General features: G+C 43.4%; 1 protein-coding gene across 5 annotated transcripts in view; it reads right to left on the bottom strand.

Annotated features, from left to right (window-relative positions):
- Window positions 1-21042, bottom strand: part of GGT5 (gamma-glutamyltransferase 5) — a 97436-nt gene that overhangs the window by 30307 nt on the left and 46087 nt on the right. For 4 of the 5 annotated variants that reach the window (XM_067549998.1, XM_067550000.1, XM_067550001.1 and 1 more), the window contains exon 1: window positions 11223-11431. The exons of the other annotated variant lie outside the window; for it this stretch is intronic. In XM_067549998.1, coding sequence (XP_067406099.1) covers window positions 11223-11383 — 161 coding nt within the window. In that variant the 5' untranslated portion in view covers window positions 11384-11431. Of the gene's footprint in view, window positions 1-11222; window positions 11432-21042 lie in introns of those variants that run through there. 5 annotated transcript variants of the gene reach the window in all.

Below are 21042 nucleotides of genomic sequence, written 5' to 3'. Positions count from 1 at the left end.
AATGCTTTGAAATATGATTCCAAATGAGGTCAATGGGAGGTGGTTGTATCAAGGCCTAAGAATGAAAATAATAGCTGTTCATTAAATAGACAGTTCTCATAATATCAAAGACTCTTGTGGATCTCATTGAAAAATGGTTAGAACTCATGCCACATCCATTCTGAACTCATTCAAAGTCACAGCTCATGCTCATTAACAGGAATAAGTAATTCACAATCCAGACCACTGCTGATGAATGCAATGTACAAATCTGGGCCGTGGCAGCAAAGGGAGGGGAGCTATGGGTGGAATCCTGTCTGCTGTTTAGGCAAATGGTGAGCTCTGGTTTCTGCTAAACTCTGTTCATTTGTCCTTCCAACCCACCCCAAACATTTGTCTGTTGCATGCTCCTATGATCTTATACATTGTGAGCTCTCTGGGGTAGGAACTGTCTTCTTTTTTTCATGACTGTACAGCACGTAGCACAATAAGGCCCTGCTCCTTGATTGGAGATGCTAGGTGCTACAATAATACAAATAAATAAAAACGTTGTCAGAGCTAAGTATGAAGAGATTCCTTTTAACAGTCTGCAAGAGGATCATGCATCTTCCAGTCAAAGTAGAGCACATTTGAATGTTTAATTTATTGTTTTATTAACATGCATTAACTATATTATGAAACAGACTAGATGACAATGAATGTATGCAGTTTTTAATGATCCCCAAGTGGTGACTGATGAAAAAACATATATAGTAATGACTTTTCCCATCACAAAAATGCAACCATCTTTGTGGTCAAATACAACCAGGGTGGATAAAAATCAATTTTTAAAAAAATAAATAAATAAATAAAATTGGATTTTTTTAAATTTAAATCAGATTTTTTTTTTAAATCATCAATAAAATACTAAATTTCTCTCTCATTTAAAAAATAACATTTACGTCTTCTTCAGGAATAAAAGAAAATGTTGTTGAAATCGCAAAACACTTCCGTAATAACCATTTTGCTTCAGCTTCACTGAAGAGAGCAGGAGGATCCAAACAAATTCTCCCTTAAGATATTCAATGGAATTTTGTGGTTGATGGTTTTGAACAATTTATTAAGAACTGGCCTATTCTCATAAAACTTTGTGAAGAAAACCGTGATAAAATAGATGGAAGTATCTCATCCAAAGTATCTAACACTGGATTAAAGCGGAATGTAGAAGATATGCTCAGTATACTGAAGCCTATATCCATAGCCTTAAACAAACTTCAAAGAAATTGTTCCTGACTGGTGATACTGTTGCAATTTGGAAGGCACTTCAAGAGACAGTGAAGAAAGAAATACCTCATTAGAAAAGTTAAATTGCAGGCAATAAAAAAGCAAACAGACCAAGCACTAACTCCACCTCATTTTCTTGAGAACATTCTCGACCCCAGATATAAAGGTAGATGCCTAACTTCTGAAGAAGATGATGCTACCATGGCATGGGCATCTCAAAATCACTCCTCAGTTATGCCAGTTGCAATAAATTTCAGGCCTGGAGCAGAACCATTTAAACAGCACATGTTTACTGATGATGTTTTGAACAAAGTCACTCCTCTGAATTGGTGGAAATCATTAGCCAGGCACCTTGAAGCAGAGTTCCTTCAGTTGCTAAGCCAACTTTTCACAGCAGTAGCTTCCTCTGCAGGCACAGAGAGAATATTTTCATTGTTTGGTATTATTCACTCAAAGCTAAGAAATCAACTGGGAGTTGAAAAAGCAGGAAAATCATATTTCTGTTTGTCTATGGATTAAAATGACAGTGGGAGTGGGGAAGATGAGAACTAGTTGTAGAACTTTTCAGGACAGCGTACGTTTAGTGTTGTGCTGACTTGTCTGTTAGTTAATAAAATTTGAAAATTAAAAAAAAAAAAAAACCGTTTAAGGACAGCCATCAGCCAGGAACTCAGAAGACTGCTGCAATTGCAAATGTGAAACATTTATGTAACATTTAAGATTTAGTTTAATAAAATATAAGTTGTAGCCGGGCGGTGTGGCTTCCCTTGGAGATTGCCGGTGAGGGAGAGCCAAACCCCCTCTGGGGGGGCAGAACCCAAAAGTACACCCCTACTTGACCAGAAGCAGAAAGGTGGGACAGGAAGTATAAAAGGCAGGCCTCTCAGTGAGGGGATGGCAGCTGAGGGAGAAGGACGTCTCTCCCTTGGTGCCAGGGTCTGGGTCTGCACCAGACCAGACTGTTACACTGAGGAGAGGCTGCCAATGCCCTGGGGCCCTGAGAACCTGCCAGAGCCTGGCAAGCCGGAGGAGACCACTGAACCTTGCAACCTGGAGGAGCTACCCACCCCCTGTGAGCCAGAAGAGACCCCTGGACCCTGCGACTTAGAGGAGCTGCCCTCCATGGACCGCTCTGAAGAGTTCCCAGACTTGTCGTCGAGTGACAAGGCCAAAGGATACTGGAAATCCCCTCGGGCAGAGTATCCCAGAGGAAACGGGGAGCAACTCGGGGGACAAGATACTCTAGGGAAAGGGGTAACTGTGGTAGGTTTTGTGGTTGCACTGATCATGACAAGCCTGGATTTCCCTCTAGGGTACTAGACTCCTGCCCAATTACACATTTCTTTCTGTAACTGGACTGGCAGTATCCTTTTGCTAGGAAGTCGGCAGAATGCAAAGGACAGGCACTATCTATCGCTTCAAAGCAGCACCCTGATATCAGGTCTCTGTTCTATTCTTAGCAGCACCAGAGGGAGAGCCTTGATCATCGGAGGGTTCCCAGCAGTAAACGCAGCAATTGATGAGCAAAGGTCGGTTACCAGGGAGAGACTAAAAAAAACAAAAACAACGAGAGTCCTGTAGCACTTTAAAGACTAACAAATTTAATTTCTGCAGGCATAAGCTTTCGTGGGCTGCAACCCACTTTGTCAGATGCATGAAATAGAAACCAGGGGGTATATATTGTAAGGAACAACAATGTAAGGAACAACAATGGGGAGGGTAGGTGTTAGCAAAATCATAGAATCATAGAGTTGGAAGGGACCTCAGGAGATCATCTAGTCCAACGCCCTGCTCAAAGCAGGACTAACCTCAGCTAAATAATCCCAGCAAGGGTTTTGTCAAGCCGCAGTTTAAAAACCTCTAAAGATGGAGATTCCACCACCTGCCTAGGTAACCCATTCCAGTGCTTCACCACCCTCCTAGTGAAAAACTTTTTCCTAATGTCCAACCTAGACCTCCCCCACTGCAACTTGAGACCGTTGCTCCTCGTTCTGTCATCTCTAGCTCCATCCTCCTTGGAACCCCCTTTCAGGTAGTTAAAGGCTGCTATCAAATCCCCCCTCATTCTTCTTTTCTGCAGATTAAACAAGCCTACTTCCCTCAGCCTCTCCTCATAAGTCTTGTGCTCCAGCCCCTTAATCATTTTTGTTGCCCTCCGCTGGACCCTCTTCAACTTCTCCACATACTTTTTGTACTGGGGGACCAAAATTGGACACAATACTCCAAATGTGGCCTCACCAATGCCGAATAGAGGGGAATAATCACTTCCCACGATCAGCTGGCAATGCTCCTACTAATGCAGCCCAATATGCTATTAGCCTTCTTGACAACCAGGGCACACTGCTGACTCATATCCAGCTTTTTATCCGCTGTTACCCCCAGGTCCTTTTCTGCAGAACTGCTGCCTAGCTCGTCGGTCCCCAGTCTGTAGCTGTGCATGGAATTCTTCCGTCCTAAGTGCAGGACTCTGCACTTGTCCTTGTTGAACCTCATCAGATTTCTTTTGGCCCAATCCTCCAGTTTGTTTAGGTTCTTCTGTATCCTATCCCTACCTTCCAGGGTATCTACCACTCCCCCTAGCTTAGTGTCATCTGCAAACTTGCTGAGGGTGCAATCTGCCCCATCCTCTAGATCATTAATGAAGATGTTGAACAAGGACCGACCCCTGGACCGATCCCTGGAGCACTCCGCTTGTGACCGGCTGCCAGCTAGACATGGAGCCATTGATCACTACTCGTTGAGCCCTATGTTTTAGCCAGTTCTCTATCCATTTTATAGTCCATTCATCCAATCCATATTTCTTTAACTTGCTGATAATAATACTGCGAGAGACCGTACCAAAAGCTTTGCTAAAGTCAAGGTATATCACGTCCACCGCTTTCCCCACATCCACAGAGCCAGTCACCTCTTCATAGAAAGCAATCAGGTTGGTCAGGCATGATTTTCCCTTGGTGAATCCATGTTGACTGTTCCTGATCACCTTCCTCTCTTCCAAGTGTCTTAAAATGGATTCCTTGAGGTCCTGCTCCATGATTTTTCCAGGGATTGAAGTGAGGCTGACCGGTGTGTAGTTCCCTGGATCCTCTTTCCTCCCTTTCTTGAAGATGGGCACTATATTTGCCTTTTTCCACTCATCAGGCACCTCCCCTCAATTGCGACGAGCTTTCAAAGATAATAGCCAATGGCTCTGAAATCACATCAGCCAACTCCCTCAGCACTCTCGGGTGCATTGCATCTGGCCCCATGGACTTGTGTATCTCCAGTCTTTCTAAATAGTCTTGGACCTGTTCCTTCAGTACTGCAAGATGTTCACCTCCTTCCCATTCTGTGCTGCCCAGTGCAGTAGTCTGGGAGCTGACCTTGTCTGTGAAGTCAGAGGCAAAAAAGGCATTGAGTACTTCAGCTTTCTCCACATCCTCTATCACTAGGGTGCCTACCCCATTCTGTAAGGGGCCCACACTTTCCCTAATCTTCCTCTTCCATTCAGTTAGAGTAGATGAGGCCTATTCACAACCATTGATTAGAAGGTAAGAATGTGTGAACAGTGACAATTACTTTTTGTAATGAGATAATCATTCCAAGTCTCTATTCAGACCCAGTTTGATTGTGTCAAGTTTGCATATGAGTTCCAGCTCTGCAGTTTCTCTTTGAAGTCTGTTTTTGAAGTTTTTTTGTTGAAGTATGGCAACTTTCAAGTCAGCTACACAGTGTCCTGGGAGATTGAAGTGCTCACCGACTGGTTTATGGATGTTACCATTTTTTATGTCTGATTTGTGTCCATTTATTCTTTTGCGTAGTGACAGTCTGGTTTGGCCAATGTACATAGCAGAAGGGCATTGCTGGCACATGACGGTATATATTACATTAATAGATGTGCAGGTGAATGAGCTCCTTATGGTGTGGCTGATGTGGTTAGGACCTGTGATGGTGTCACTAGAGTCGATGTGTGGGCAAGAGCTGACAATGGGGTTTGTTGCAGGGATAGGTTCCTGGGTTAGTGTTCTTGTTGTATGGTGTACGGTTGCTGGTGAGTATTTGCTTCAGAGTTTAACAATCCCCTGAAGGGAGCAGCAAAGGAGAGTAAACAAGGGCTTGGCTCCAGTCCACACCTCCACATTTCATTCCAGTCTGTTAAAGCAGCCTCAGCCAAAGGGGCTCTTGCAAAGGAATCCAGAGGGATTTCTTACGACAGATTCAGGAAGAGACCACAAGGGAGAACATTCACGAACAAAAAGATTGTTAGTCTCTTCCTAACCATACTGTTTACTCCCAGCAGGGGTCTTACAACCCTGGGCTGGCTGTGTGATGTCATAAGGCTCTGTGTAAACTGCATTTTAAAAACCATTCACAGCAGTGTCCCCATTACGCATTTTAATTTAATAGGATATACACAACCCCCAAGGCCCCCACCCGCTCCCCAAACTGCTGCTATTTTTCCAGCAGCGGGGAGGTGGAACCAGGCATCCCTGCAGAAGCCATCGCCGCTCCTGGGGAGGTTACCTGCATTTGTAACCTTTCTCATCAGTTGGTTTTACATCTGCAAGGACTTGTATAGTGCAGAGCAGAGGAGGCAAGGTCATTCTGCACCAGGGAATGTGTGAGCAGAGATTATCTGTGTGCACAGAGGTCAGGTTAAACGTTGGGCATAGGCCTCCACAGAGGTTGAGTTTCAAGTACAGGGTCTGGGCAGATAATGAGCGACTATAAGGAGCCATGGGATTAAATGTAACCCCCTTTAATTAAAAACAAAGTGCATAGATTTGTAGACTTCGCTGCTGCTAGACAGGGCTAGACTGATGGCCTCACAGCAGCTCCCCAGTCTCTGCAGCATCACATTCCTCTGCACATTTAACCTGCTTATCCATTTCTACCTCACACAAGGATGACATGAGCCATGCTGCTGCTTTCCCAATCATCCCTGCTCCCTCCCAGTGACTTTTTTCCGATTTTTACTAAAATTGTAAAATTTTCCTGTTTTTGTCAACGACAAACAATCAGGCTTAATTATGATGCAGAAGGCTATAAAGCTTCTAGGGCCCCTTGCCTAAAGCCAGTTAACAAACAACTCCTGCAGTAGTAGTGGCTAAACATAGAGACAGCACAACTCTCAGGTATCAGGAGTTAAATTCTGGCCCCAGTGAAGTCAAAGCCAATTCAGTTATTGACTTCACTGAGGCTGCGACTTCTTCCTGGGACTATAAGAAGGATCCCTCCTGCTGCTGGGTACATTCTGGAAATGTGAAGGCATTAAACACCCTTGGGGGAAATTTCTCCTTCTTCATGTAAGCTTGGGCCTGAGGATAAGACCAGTCCTTGACTCGGGCTCTGACTCAGATGGCTCATTAAGAGTAAAGACAACAGCTGTCTGTATGGAATGTTTAGTGGCCAAACTGATCATTTTTAAACTATGAGGAGATTCCTCAGGATGTAGAGAGAGTAGCAAGAAACACTACATGTCTTCAAAACTACAAATGGCTTTTGTAGCCTAGTCTTGGCTTATGAATGGGTTTTTATATAAATGTGAATGTCATTTGGTTGTAAAATGTTTGGCCGTCCCAACTCCCCCATTCTTTAGGCGCATAACCAAAAGGAAACCAGCAAAGACTCCGGTGGATGTTGCTTTCAGAAAGACTAATTTCCAGCATTCTCCTTAGTATGTACTGGGGAGGTTGGAAGATCAATGACTGCTCAGAGGGAAGGTCAAGTCAAGACAATGAATCCCAGCTGGCCCTGCCTTTCGTCTGCTAGGAACAAACTATCCTGTGGTCTGTCTTACCAAAATTCTCTCTCACCCTGTTGCTGGCTTATGCGCCCACTTTCTGTTTCGGAAACAAGAGCAGGCAAAACAGCATGCAGCAGCTGTGGTGGTTGGGGTGGGTTGGTGTCTGCCCAGAGCTCCGAGCAGGCAGCCCCCCACCAGAAGATGCATAAAGGCAAGTGGGAATGGGAATACATAGACCTTTGTCTGCTTGGGAGGAAAAGCCTCTTCTAATGCTCACACAGTAGGTTATAATGACCTAAAAATGCAAAGAAGGGAAAGGATGCACAGTGACTGAGGGAGATTCATTGCATATGGTGGGGGATGGTACCTGGTCTGAGTACACCTCAGTGCAGAATGCTAAGGACAAACAGATTCCTCGGGGTTCATTGGATACTTCTCCATCTGCACACTTTGTGGGCCAAGGGCTAGAGAGACCCCATTGCTGGAGCTAGACTGAGGCCATAAAATTCACATCTGTGGATTTCAAACATGTGCTTCATAAATTAAACGTTTGGGTGCATCAGGTTCAGATTTTCTGCTCAATCTACTAGATATGCTCTCTGTCCAGTGGAGTAGCAGGAAGAGAGACAACAATATAATAGTCCTTTTCCCCTTCTCCATATGCATAATATTACACCAAGGGACCTAGCCATCTTTCAACACTGAACATCCTTTTATCTGATGGAGAAGTGAAAGATACTTTCTCCTAACCAATGAGTGAGTAACAATAGATCTAGCACAGAACCTGTGAAATGCCAGCAGGGACAGTGAGACTTCGCATACATACAGCTTCTTTCTTTAAAGGATTTAAAGGGCTTTAGAAACATTATAGCAAACCCAGCTCACAAACATCCAAGAGGTGGAATTACCACCATCATCATCATAAATGGGGAAACTGAGGCGTAGAGTGGTAGCAAGTTCCCAACCATAGGCTAGCTGAAGAGCCTAGAATAGAGCCTTTGAGGTCTAAATCAGCCTCCTCGAACTACTGAGTTACAGTGCTTCTGAAGTTCAAGTACGGGAGTCAGGTCAGAGAAGGAAACAGACTTTCCTAAGCGTGTTCTTCCGTTTCCCCATCTTCACTATTCCTAACTGGCGCAGTTCCAGACAAACACTTCATTAGAGCGGGAAAGAGCAGTGCCCAAAGGACTTTGTCCTCAGGACAGCAGGGAACAGCTGCTTTTGTTATATGGGGCACAGTCCAACTCCTCTTGAAGTCAATGGAATCTTTCCACTGAGTTTAATAGGAGTTGGACATGGCCTGGGTATAGTATGTTAAACACTATTAACAGGCAGTCAGGAAGCTCGTGAGATGCTGCAGTATGTAATGCCATAGGAGCCTCATCACCATTTATTAATGGCTGCTCATTGCAAAGCATGTGGCAGATATTTTATTTTAAAATGTTCTGACTAAAGAATAAAAACCAGCCAAGTTTCAAAATCTGGAAATAACCAGATCAGGGTTTCAGGAGAGCTGCTTTTGCTTTGGGGATTTTAGACTTTGTAAATACTTGAGTCATTTTAATTCAGTACTGTAGGTACTGGAACTAGGGGTGCTGCCCACCTCCTGGCTTGAAGTGGCTTCCGTTATATATAGGGTTTACAGTTTGGTTCAATGGCTACCAGCACCCGCACTATAAAAATTGTTCCAGCACCCGTCACAGAAATCATGCGATAAAATACTGGATAGTGTTTAAAGCCACATAGCTCTGTTTGGGGTGGTGGGGAAAAGGCGATGGCAGCTCTGACACAAAAGTGTAAGCCAGGAGGAGAGGGTAGGTTATCAGAGATGCTATTAGGAAGTAGCAATGGGATTGGGTGGGAAGCTAGATGCTAGGAGAAGGATAAGGAGGCTCAAAGATGACACTGTGTGACAGGGAAGTGATGCAGTTGCCAATGAAGAAAGGAACAAGAGAGGGGAAGGTTTTGGAGAAAAGGAAAGATTCTCAGTTGAGTCACACTGAACTGATTTCAGAAGAGATATCAAAGAGGGAGCTAAATGTATGGAAAATGGGCAGAAACAGGGAGGTGTATGGTGTAGTGAGGTAGATTTCCAAAACACCAACATAAAATGATGGCAGAAACCATGGAAGCAGCTGAGGTGACCGAATGAGAGAGTTTTGAGGAGAGGAGGGGACTGATACCTGTATAAAACAGTCCTGACCGCAGCACTAGCATCTGAAGAGCAAAATCTTTAGGTTGGCTGAACTGGATATTTAATATGATCTCCCATGGCTCTCATGAACGTGCTCTAGCAATGCAACCGCTTTGTTCCTGCAGACTTCCCTGCAGCAGGGACTCAGAATCAATAGCAACAGGACTTTCTTTATTGTCCAGTCAGAAATGCTGGACAGAAAAAAAAGGATGTGGAAAGTGAGGTTTGGATGAGGGTAGTTGGAGACCTGTGCTTGTATCTGTCTGTCTGAGATACATATATGGCCCCCATCACCACAGTACCAGAGCACCTCACAACCATTAATGCATTTACCCTCACAGTACTGCTGTGAAGTAGGGAATTATCCTCATTTTACAGATGGGAAACTGAGACACAGTGAGAGACTTGCCTGAAGTCACCCAGAAAGTCGGTGTTAAAGCAGGGTATTGACCCTCATAGCACCTTATCCATTAGGCCATCCTTATTCCAATATAAAAACAATGCTCACTTACTGGCCATGGTGGCGATAAATGTCAGAGTCAGAACTGGACACTAGCACAACACAGTGCAGGTAAGTGAAAATGATGCATTTGAAATGCTGCTGCTATTGTAAGTAGCTTGAGCCATTAGTTAGGGTCCAATCACATGAGGTACTGAGCCCTTACCTCCAACTGACTCGGCCCGTCACTAAGCCAGATATCACAAATTCCCAAGCTAATTGCACCTCTAGCTTCTTCATGGCCTCCTTCAGGGCACCTTATTCTAATCTCAGGCCTCTAACAATCACCTTACTGAGAAAGCATTTCTCAACAACCACAGTTTACATGCATACCTGTCATCCCTAGCAGGTGTCACCCCACTTCAACATGGAGACCTTGGCAGGGCTGAAAGTCCTTCAAACCCTGTCTGTCACACAGTGTCATCAGTTCTTGGATCCAATGGGAGTGACACCTGCCTTATAACAGGCTGGTCACTTTATAGAATTATCACTTCTTTGGTAGCCTTCTGCAGTCAGCTCAAACAAGGTAATGCCATTTTCCCCAGAGGGATGCTGCCTCTCCAGATTGTTTACTTGCCTAGTGATTTGCATTAAATCCCTCACCCAATGATTTTAGTTCTTGCAGAAACTCCTGCATCCCCACCACCTACCACCAAGTCCACGCAAATACACATAACACAAAGTTGATACAATAGTCTGAGTGTTCTAGGATTCTATAGCTTCTCTAGGTTGACAATTCTTGATAATTTGTTATGTGACTTCCCCCCAGTCACTGCATTACCTGTCTTGTTTTCCAAAAGAAATTAATTCCTTCACACAACAATAAAAAGTGAGAGGGGAAACTGAGTCATACCTGTTTCCATAAAGATCTATCAGAAGTTTATCAGCTCTCCACACAAGGGATCTGGAGAGCTGTAAAATATTTCCCTTTATTTCTTCATAATTAATTTCAGACAATTAAGTGAAATAATTTGCCCATGCTGCCTCTGTTTTGATATAAAGGATATTTCTACCAGCCACCCTGCGTAGTGCTGCACATAAACATAGGTGCTTGTCTGTTCCTCCAGCCTAATGCCACTTCTCCCTTTTATGTTCCCCTCTTCACCTTCTCTCAGTTTGTTTCTAAAGTCTCGCTAGACAGAAATTATTGCTGTGTAAAGAGGACTTAATCTATTGCCTGCTTCTCCGTAAGAGTTGCTTAGTGGTTTATACAATACAAAATATCTGCATCCTCAGGAGGTAAATAGGTGTGTAGAGCAGCCAGACTTGTAAGATGTGAGAGACGGAAAATGAATATCCTACTGGTATGTAAGGCTAAATATGTTTGACTTCAGAGCTCTTAGACCAGGGATGAGTTTGACCTACGACTGGCAGCTCATGCCCAGGTAACTGGTATAACTCTTCAAACCCAGGATTAAGGAACAGGGTCAGACCCAGTTCCTACTGATCAGTCACTGGGAAGTGCTGGTTTTATAATCTCTAGTATTATCTACCTGTCTTTCATTCTGGATCTATAAACGTGCACTACATATATAAGTTCCAAACAGAAAAGTCCAAGTACATACCTGCCAATGTCTGAACAGATTTCAGTGTCGGCTGCTACAGCAGCATGCAGATAGGTTCCATGAGCACACTTGGGCAGCGGCAGGATTACGATGAGAGTAACTGCAATAACCAGGACTCCTAGCACCAGCAGCACACAACAGCTGATCTTCCATTTAGACATGGCTAACCTGATGTTGCCCAGTGCAGCAAAGAGAGAGGACTTAACAGTCTTGTTGTTAGTAAAGACTCGTGTCTGGCTGAGACTCTTGTCTTGCTCTGGGGCCGTGAGAGCTCTGGAGGGAGCTCTCACTATAACAGGCTCTCTGACTGCCCCACAGTGGCTTTGAAGGAAACAGTCTGTTAAGAAGTGTGTGCGCAGAACACTCTTACACTCACAAATCTCACAGTGAAAGACTTTTTCCTCTTTTATAAACAGAAAATGTCTCTTTTTGGCAGAACACTCCAAAGATTGCTTTGAAAGTTGAGATGAAAACTATTAGCCCATTTACTCCTGGAGCATTTCCAGTGGAAACCCCCAACCTTTCACAATACTTCCCTGCTTTCTAATTCTCTGCACATGCTAGCTCCAAGCAGAGGTAGATGAGACAAGATAGTATAGACCCTGTACCATGCAGTCTCCCCTGGACTGAATCCTCAGGCCAAGCCCTGTCCCTGGGGTCCTTACTCATACATTGATCCTGCAAACATGTATGTGCTTACCTTTACTTCCATGAGTAGTACCCATTAACCGCAAAAGAACTCTGACTATCATAAAATTAAGCATATAGGTACGTTTTACAGATTTGCAGCCTAAGTTTTTACTCAGTCTTTCCTCAGGCAAAACTCCCATAGACTTTGATTTTCTCTACACAAAGAGTGATCTCTCATGCTTTCAACCAGAACTGACTTTATTTTAAATTAAGAGATAAAACAAAGAGAACAAAGTAAATTCCTCTACAGACGGTATGGTATGTGCCTCCTCTGAAACAATCTGCACTGATCTGAACACAAAATGGCTGCTGGTCTCTACTGTCAGCAAAGTCCTGGTACATTTAAGGATACAGTACAAAGGCATAAAATACATAGAATTACAGAATATAATTCAGTGAGAATTTTGCCTGAGTAAGAACTGTGTAAAAACTAAGGACATCAGGATCTGACCATTTTAAATATAGTGAAACTCACCCATTAAGAATTACTGATAGAAAAATAAAAAGTTTTTAAGACTCTGTAAATGGTCCCCAAACCATTTTATTTACCTCTTAATTATAACTGCAGTCATTAATAGAATTGCTATTTAATCAAATAGATACAATTATTTTAAAAATCCTTTATTCATGTATCATTCCTATTTTTTGGAATTCTGTACCATCCTTCTCCCAAACTTAGCAGGACGTGTCAATTTGGAAATTGCTTACCAAACAGAAAATAGAATTTATATGGCTAATGAGAACAGCCACAGTTACATTAGCTAGGGTACAAAAAATGATGAGAGATATAAGCCTTCCGGCTGTAAAAGTGCTAACAACCACTAACTGATGGAATTGGGAAGAAATTTCCCCTATGGGCAGGTTATTTCAAGCTTACTTGTTATAGGATGTCTTGCACTTTCCTGGTATTGGGCACTGGAAGAGATGGGGAACTGGAAGAGATGAAGCAATGGTCTTATCTGGAATGACATTTCCCATGTTCCTATGGAAGAGTCTATGTCTGAAGACCACAACTCTGGAGTATGGTGAAGAGGATAAGTACTGGCTCAATAGAGTGCAGGATCCAAGACTACCAAATACTATAGTTCTCACAGTAAATTGTTCTTCACATGGGCACTGTAACACGTAATTAGCTGATGTTTGTGAAGGTCTTTGAGAATGCAAAGTACTATATAATTGCTGAGTGTTATTAAGACTGGTAAGACTAGAAAACTCTATGAATACGTGCTGATGGCAAATATTTACCATATTTTCCACTGTAGGACAGCATGTAGTTCATTCCTACACTATGGAATCTATAATCTCTGCTGAGGAGTTATACTCCACACAATTATCCAAACAAGACATCACGCCCCTGATAAAGGACTTGTATTGTTAGTGCGTCTTTTAATGAGAAGACACTGAAGGAGCTCACGGTTACCCATGTTCATGTACTTCAGTCTTATGGCTTTCCAGCAACTATCTCTACAAAGAATGGATTGTGGGGAAGCTCACAGCTACTCCAGTCCAAACCTCTTCCGGAAGAAGTCACTACAGAAAATGGTGCAAAAGCAACTGGCTAAGGAGGTGACTCACAGACTATAGGGAATTGTGTAAGAATGTTGGATATGAAATGCTCACAGACCATGCAGAGTGGTGGTGTTCCAACCCCAACCTCTAGGAAGCATTGTAGAGAAGGTGCAGGTTCTGGGGGAGCCAACATCTATTTATACTAGTCACAAAGGCAGCTGGTATGAGTGTTGGAAGTGCTTTCTTTGCTCATTGCAGCAGCAGTACTTTGAACTAAGAACTCTGGCAAGTTCAACGTAACTTTAACTGAAATCCAAACATGTCCCAGATTTGTTAATCTAGTCTCCACAAAGATTCTTTCTCCCTTAATGAAGCTTTCAAATGGCAGCTTTTCAGTTTGCTTCTCTCAGAAACCAGCTGTTTTATGAGAAAAATCAACAGGCACCTCAGGGGATTAAAGATAAGAAGACAACCCTGCTCTGGTGATCCAAGGGGGTGGGGGGGAAGCGGGAGGGATTCCAGAGAGCATTAGATAATTTTGTTTCATTATACAAACCCTGTAGTATACACATGCCTTTCATTCCCTAAAAGGAATGAACCTTAAGGGCCTGACCTTGTGAGGACTTTAATACCCTGAACTCTCATTAAACTTCAATGACACAGGAGCAGGGTCTACAGCTGAAGATTCTTTTGCTGAATCAGGACCTGGGTTAATGGTGGCCTGTAAATGGAATAAAGAACAGTGAGGACCTGCACTTTCCTCCGAATCCCTACACAACCTTCCGTGGACATACAGAGGCCCTGCTATGGTAGCGGGCAGTGTTTGCTTGTGCTACTGAAAATAACAAGCCTCTAAAACATCTCTAAAAATTGCAAGGAGAGTGATACAGTTTGCAAGGAAAATTACAAGGCCCTAATCCATCCCCATCAAGAACAAATCCACAGGATGGGGGAAGCAGGATGGGAATATCCAAAAGCAAATCCCCTCACATTGTCCTGTCAAGTAGTTGTTGTTGCACGGAAAAGGCTGCAGGGTGTTCTGGCAGTTCACAGAGCATCTTCAGGAGGTCCCATGCCCTAATACACTGACTCTGATCTCCAGTAGCCCCCTTTCCACTCAGAAGCAGGGGGAGACCCATCCGAGGAAGGTCTCCTCCATGGCCCCCGATCTAGGGGGAACAACATGGGGCTAAGATTCTAAACATCCACATATTAATTGTACAACCAAACAAGACGTGTCCTGCAGCTAAACATTTCTGCAAAATGATCCTGTAAGTCCTGGAGTTAATACAGTTGCTGAGCCTCACTTGTAGCAGAGCTGTGAAAAGGGGAATACAGGTTAGCAAAAGAAGATAAACACGAGGTGAAAAAGAGGGTGGATTTTCACTAAATATCTGCACTATTCACATGGGCTCAGAAGGATAATACAATACCAGCTAAGGGAAGGGTTGCAGAATATGGGTTCTCAGTAAAGATCTTTATAGGCTGCAATTAAAAGGTAACAAAATCACCTCCTGTTCTAATACTTTACAGTCACATGGCCCCTTTCAGGTAAGATTGCAAAGCGCTTTACATTCATTACTTAACAAAGATGTCCTTGGTGAACTTAAACGCAAAAAAGAAGCTTACAAGAAGTGGAAGCTTGGTCAGATGACTAGGGAGGATTATATAAACACTGCTCGAACGTGCAGGAATGAAATGAGGAAGGCCAAAGCGCAATTGGAGTTGCAGCTAGCAAGGGACGTGAAGGGGAACAAAAAGGGTTTCTACAGGCATGTTGCCAACAAGAGGAAGATTCGGGAAAGTGTAGGCCCCTTAAAGAAAGAGGGAGGCGACCTAGTGACGGAGGATGTGGAGAAGGCAGAGGTACTCAATGCCTTTTTTGCCTCTGTCTTCACAGACAAGATCAGCTCCCAGACTGCTGTACTGGGTGGCACAGAATGGGAAGGAGGCAAACATCCCGCAGTGCTGAAGGAACAGGTTCAAGGCTATTTAGAAGGATTGGACATTCACAAGTCCATGGGGCCGGATGCAATGCACCCGAGGGTGCTGAGGGAGTTGGCTGAGGTGATTTCAGAGCCATTGGCTATTATCTTTGAAAGCTCGTGGCAACAGGGGAGGTCCCTGAGGACTGGAAAAAAGCAAATATAGTGCCCATCTTCAAAAAAGGGAGGAAAGAGGATCCGGGGAACTACAGACCGGTCAGCCTCACCTCAATCCCTGGAAAGATCATGGAGCAGGTCCTTAAGGAATCCATTTTAAGGCACTTGGAAGAGAGGAAGGTGATCAGGAACAGTCAACACGGATTCACCAAGGGAAAGTCATGCCTGACCAACCTGATTGCTTTCTATGATGAGGTGACTGGCTCTGTGGATGTGGGGAAGGCGGTGGATGTGATATACCTTGACTTTAGCAAAGCTTTTGATACGGTTTCTCACAGTATTCTTATCAGCAAGTTAAAGAAGTATGGGTTGGATGAATGGACTATAAAGTGGATAGTGAACTGGCTAGAGCATAGGGCTCAACGAGTAGTGATCAATGGCTCCATGTCTAGCTGGCAACCGGTCACAAGCGGAGTTCCCCAGGGGTCGGTCCTGGGGCCGGTTTTGTTCAACATCTTTATTAATGATCTGGAGGATGGGGTAGATTGCACCCTCAGCAAGTTTGCGGACGACACTAAGCTGGGGGAGTGGTAGATACCCTGCAAGGTAGGGATAGGATACAGAGTGACCTAAACAAACTGGAGGATTGGGCCAAAAGAAATCTAATGAGGTTCAACAAAGAAAAGTGCAGAGTCCTCCACTTAGGAAGAAAGAATCCCATGCACAGCTATAGACTGGGGACCGATGAGCTGGGCAGCAGCTCTGCAGAAAAGGACCTGGGGGTAACAGTGGATAAAAAGCTGGATATGAGTCAGCAGTGTGCCCTGGTTGTCAAGAAGGCCAATGGCATATTGGGCTGCATTAGGAGGGGCATTGCTAGCAGGTCACGGGAAGTGATTATTCCCCTCTATTCGGCATTGGTGAGGCCGCATTTAGAATATTGTGTCCAGTTTTGGGCCCCCCAATACAAAAAGGATGTGGACAAGTTGGAGAGAGTCCAGCGGAGGGCAACAAAAATGATTAGGGGGCTGGAGCACAGGACTTATGAGGAGAGGCTGAGGGAACTGGGCTTGTTTAGTCTGCAAAAGAGAAGAGTGAGGGGGGATTTGATAGCGGCCTTTAACTACCTGAAAGGGGGTTCTAGGGAGGATGGGGCTAGGCTGTTCTCGGTGGTGGCAGATGACAGAACAAGGAGCAACGGTCTCAAGTTGCAGGGAGGGAGGTCTAGGTTGGACATTAGGAAAAAGTTTTTTACTAGGAGGGTGGTGAAGCACTGGAATGGGTTACCTAGGGAGGTGGTGGAATCTCCATCCTTAGAGGTTTTTAAGCTGCGGCTTGACAAAGCCCTGGTTGGGATGATATAGCAGAGGTTAGTCCTGCTTTGAGCAGGGGGTTGGACTAGATGACCTCCTGAGGTCCCTTCCAACTCTAATATTCTATGATTCTATGATTACTTAAACCTCTTAGTGCCCCCTATCCAGGTCTGGAGCAGAGCCAATATTAGAATCCACAAGTCATGACTCCCATATCCCAACATAACCCCTATGCAAATTCCTTATTAATATCTCCTCCTGTTAGAGACTTGAAACAAGCAACCTAGGGGCTCGTGTCTGATCTGATGTGAAATCTTGACTAATGGAAATTTATTTCAAAGCATAACAGTCTCAAGCCCCTCAGTTCAACTCCTATCACTGCACTGCATTCAGCATGGTCTGCCAATGGACATGGGAGCTGAATCACAACAGTGGCAAAATAAACTTTCAGAATTACCAAACTCCAGCCAGATACGATTGGTGTCACTGCAGATACAATTTGGATGCAGTTCAGTTGGCTTAAGATTTCTGACAGAATTGCTATGGAACACCTATTGAATATATTATCATTCTCCAGGGGAAACATGATTTAGGGGAGGCCACCCCACCTGCATTACCATATTAGAATAAAATGGGGAACCCAGGGCCATAGTACTGCATTCCAGAATCCAGTGTTTCAGTGGTCTGAAAAAGTGGGGGGCAGGAATCTATGGTAATCTGGGAGCAGCAAGTTTGGTAAAACAGTGCTTCAAGTGCACTCAGCAACTCAGCTCAATTTAAAAAACATGTTTTTTGCCCAGTCTTGAACTTCTTGCGACACCCCCACCACAAATACACGCACACTTTAAGCTCTGCTTGAATCACAGAATGAGAGGCACCATGCTCAATGAGAGTGAGGGAGATTTAGCAGTTGTTTAGATTTTGGTGTCTACTGTATTTTAGCTTCATCTAGAAAACTTTGTATTTTTGGTCAATGCAATCTCGCATGCCCATCTGGCCAGATAAGCAATGGATTTTATTTATTAGTTGAACAGACTTGTTGGATAAAGATAAAAAAATTGGCTAATCTTCAAGAGAAAGCATGTTGTTTCCTGTCTTGCCCTCTAATACACAACCCCTCTCATTATACTATGAAGCCTCCACTTTGGATTAAATGCTCCAGAAAAGCCTCAGATCTACTATGTGAAGGAGCCAGTGACTGGCATGCTTTGTTGTTATTGGAACAGAATTGCCTCTAAGAACACACAGGCATGAAGCAATTGCCTATCTATTCACTGAAATGCAAGGAGAGGCATGCATAGTGAAAACAAAACTGGATGGCTTAGGTTACAATGGAAGAGCAGTCACTACCACTTCCCAAGGGACTGAGAGGGAAGGTGCTGCTCCTTGGCAAATGGAAATGAAGAAGAACAGAGACATGAGTCTAACTTTAATTCAGCCTGCAGAGCCATGACGTGTATGACACAGTACAAACACAGTTCGCGGTAAACACATCTGGCAAAATCCAGCCTCATTTACACCCATGCAACTCCAGTGGTTTCAGTGAAAATATGTGAGTGTAACAAAGAACAGAATTTGGCCCATCGATGATAAATAATAATGTTCAGCACTTGCATAGAACTTTCCATCCTTTGTACTCATATAGCCCTTTAGAGTGAGGAAAGGGAAGCACAAAGACACTGTAACTTGCCTAAGGGTCACATTGGGAGTCAATGGCAGAACCCCAGGTCCTCCTGACTTCCACTCTAGTGTCATATCCCATGAGATAACAGTACCTAAGGCTACAGACAAGTGCCTAATAAATCAGGTGAAATAATATGGTAGAGATGACAATTTATTAACTGTAGCCTCTCCAGCCACTTGAAACTCAGAAATTCAGCCTTGTATAAGCAACTTCCTTTGCTCCACTTGCAAACACCTCTGAGATTTTTTTAAACTGATACAAACTATCTGATAAAGCACAAAGCAACACCTGTCTTTGTTATGTCAGCAAATCTGCTCAGCACAGTAACATTCCAGGGAACCTTTGATAACACTGATGAGAAACATGGACTTTCTAGGGGTCTGCAAGAAATTTTTGATTTTCAAGTATTCCATTTTCCCCAGACCTTCTCTTTTGCAGTCCTAAATCTTTAATAGGGGGTGGGCATGGGGGGAGCATTGACGATGTGTATAACTGAACAGACATCCAAGTACAGCTACTCAGAAAATAGTTTCAAAGGTCCTTTGTCCAGTAACCAACCACCCCCACTACTACCTTTAAATAAAGCAACTTAAATAAATAACAGTTCTGTAATGACAAGACAACACATGCCAAACTTCAGCAATGCAAATTCTCATGACTTTATATGACAATCACTTCTCTTCCCTCTTCTTTGGCTTTACATTGCCTATTCTACTTTGTAACATCTGCAAGGCGAGAGAGATCTGTCTCTTTTTTGTATTTGTCTGCAGAGCGCTATGCACAGCTACAAAGCTACTATAATAAACAATAACACTAATACGCTTGGACAAATGAGACAGCTCTAAATCAAGTTTACTAAGGTTGAAAGATTCTGGGAAATATTCCAACCAGCATAAAGCAAGAAACTAAACTGGATATATTTCATACAATCATCTTCTCCTCCAAGCAAACATATTTCTAGCCAGTTGACACCAGTTGTTTCTAATACAATTAAGTTACATGAACTCAAGAGGCATGTGAGGACACTTGCAAAAGTGGCTAACCATGCCTCTATAGTTCTGCTCACATTTTCTTGGGGGCAAGTTTTTGGCTCTTTTCACCTAAGTCTTTGAGGGTGCATTTTCTTGCATTTAATTTTTGGACATGCAAAAACATAGCTGTGTGTATATCAACTTCCTTCACACCTGTGGGCTGTACTGAATTTTGTGTGCACAGATCTGAGGTTTTGTACGCCTTACAAATCAGGTGTGAAAAATGAGTTCCTGGAAATTTATAAAATTGTGATGAGGAATTTTCTGCTCACATCTCACTCTCTTGTATTGATTCTTAGCCTGTGTGACACAACACATGTTCACCATCTGATCAAACATATACCCTGATCCAGGAAAGCACCTCTAGTCAGGAAAAGAGTTAAGCATGTTTTTAACCTTAAGCAAGTATTTAGGTGCCACTGAAGTCAGTGGGTCTGTTGAGCATATGTTAAGTGTTTTCCTGAATCAGGATCTTAATGCTGATGTCTCTCTCACCTTCAAAATAAAACAGATTAGGTTCAAGGAAGCAAGTGATACTGTTCTAGCAGAAGGCAAGAAACCTGGCTATGCTCCATCTAAGAAAACGCTAATCCTGCATGGTCTTTCAGCATGTAAAAGGAAGAGGAGATTAAATTTACCCATCATGATTTTCTCTTGCTCAGCTTGGTTTACCTCTTTTAGGGATCTGAGTAGGACATAACTGGAAGTATATGCACACATGGTCACAGAACATACAGGGCCCTACACTACTTCTCATCATTGTCATCGGAAAAGGAAACTGCAGAAATTGAACTTTAAAGAGACTCAGACACCTGTGTGTAAAATACACTCCTGTGCAGATAGACAGCATGAAGCTAATGCACCATGCACTTAGATTGTCAAAACAAATTTGCACCGATGAGTGGTGCATAGGTCTTGCGAAACAACATGGCTGCTTTCCAGTTCGGGACTATGTAGCAAACTGATCTACATTTTATTATTTGTACTCCCTAGAGGCTCAAACACATTGCCCCTGTGTTGTGCTAGGCACTGTACAACCATACAGACCATTATATATTTCACTATTAAAAATAAAAAGAAGACCAAGAGTGAAAGAATGAGCAAATGAAGTAGGGCATTAACTTGGAAGCATCAAAACACAGTTGCTCTGGAACTTCTCCTGGGTTGACTCCAAGCTAATTTACAGCAAGGTCCTGTACGAGGAATTGCAACAAAAAGCCAAACTACTGATCCTTTGTTCTCATTTGGATGAAATTCTCTTTTGCAGAGGGCCAGTGTAAATTCTCAAAATAGGGTTTAAATGGGACTTTGTGCATATGCATTGCACTGCCCCACTGCACAGGGATGATGTTCATTAATTTATTTGTAATGATTATATTTGTTGAAGACAACCAGGCGGTGTCCAGCACAGCACCAACACTTCACCTCTGCTGTCAACAGTGCAGCCACACACAAGATTAGATTAGTGGAACCTTCACGTTTAACGCTTTA

Source organism: Emydura macquarii, unplaced genomic scaffold (assembly GCF_026122565.2).
Source record: "Emydura macquarii macquarii isolate MOO-44397 ecotype Brisbane River unplaced genomic scaffold, CSIRO-AGI_Emac_v2 contig_1254, whole genome shotgun sequence".
NCBI lineage: Eukaryota > Metazoa > Chordata > Testudines > Chelidae > Emydura > Emydura macquarii.
Note: the sequence above shows the minus strand (reverse complement) of the source record. Positions and strands in the feature narration are given on the sequence as shown.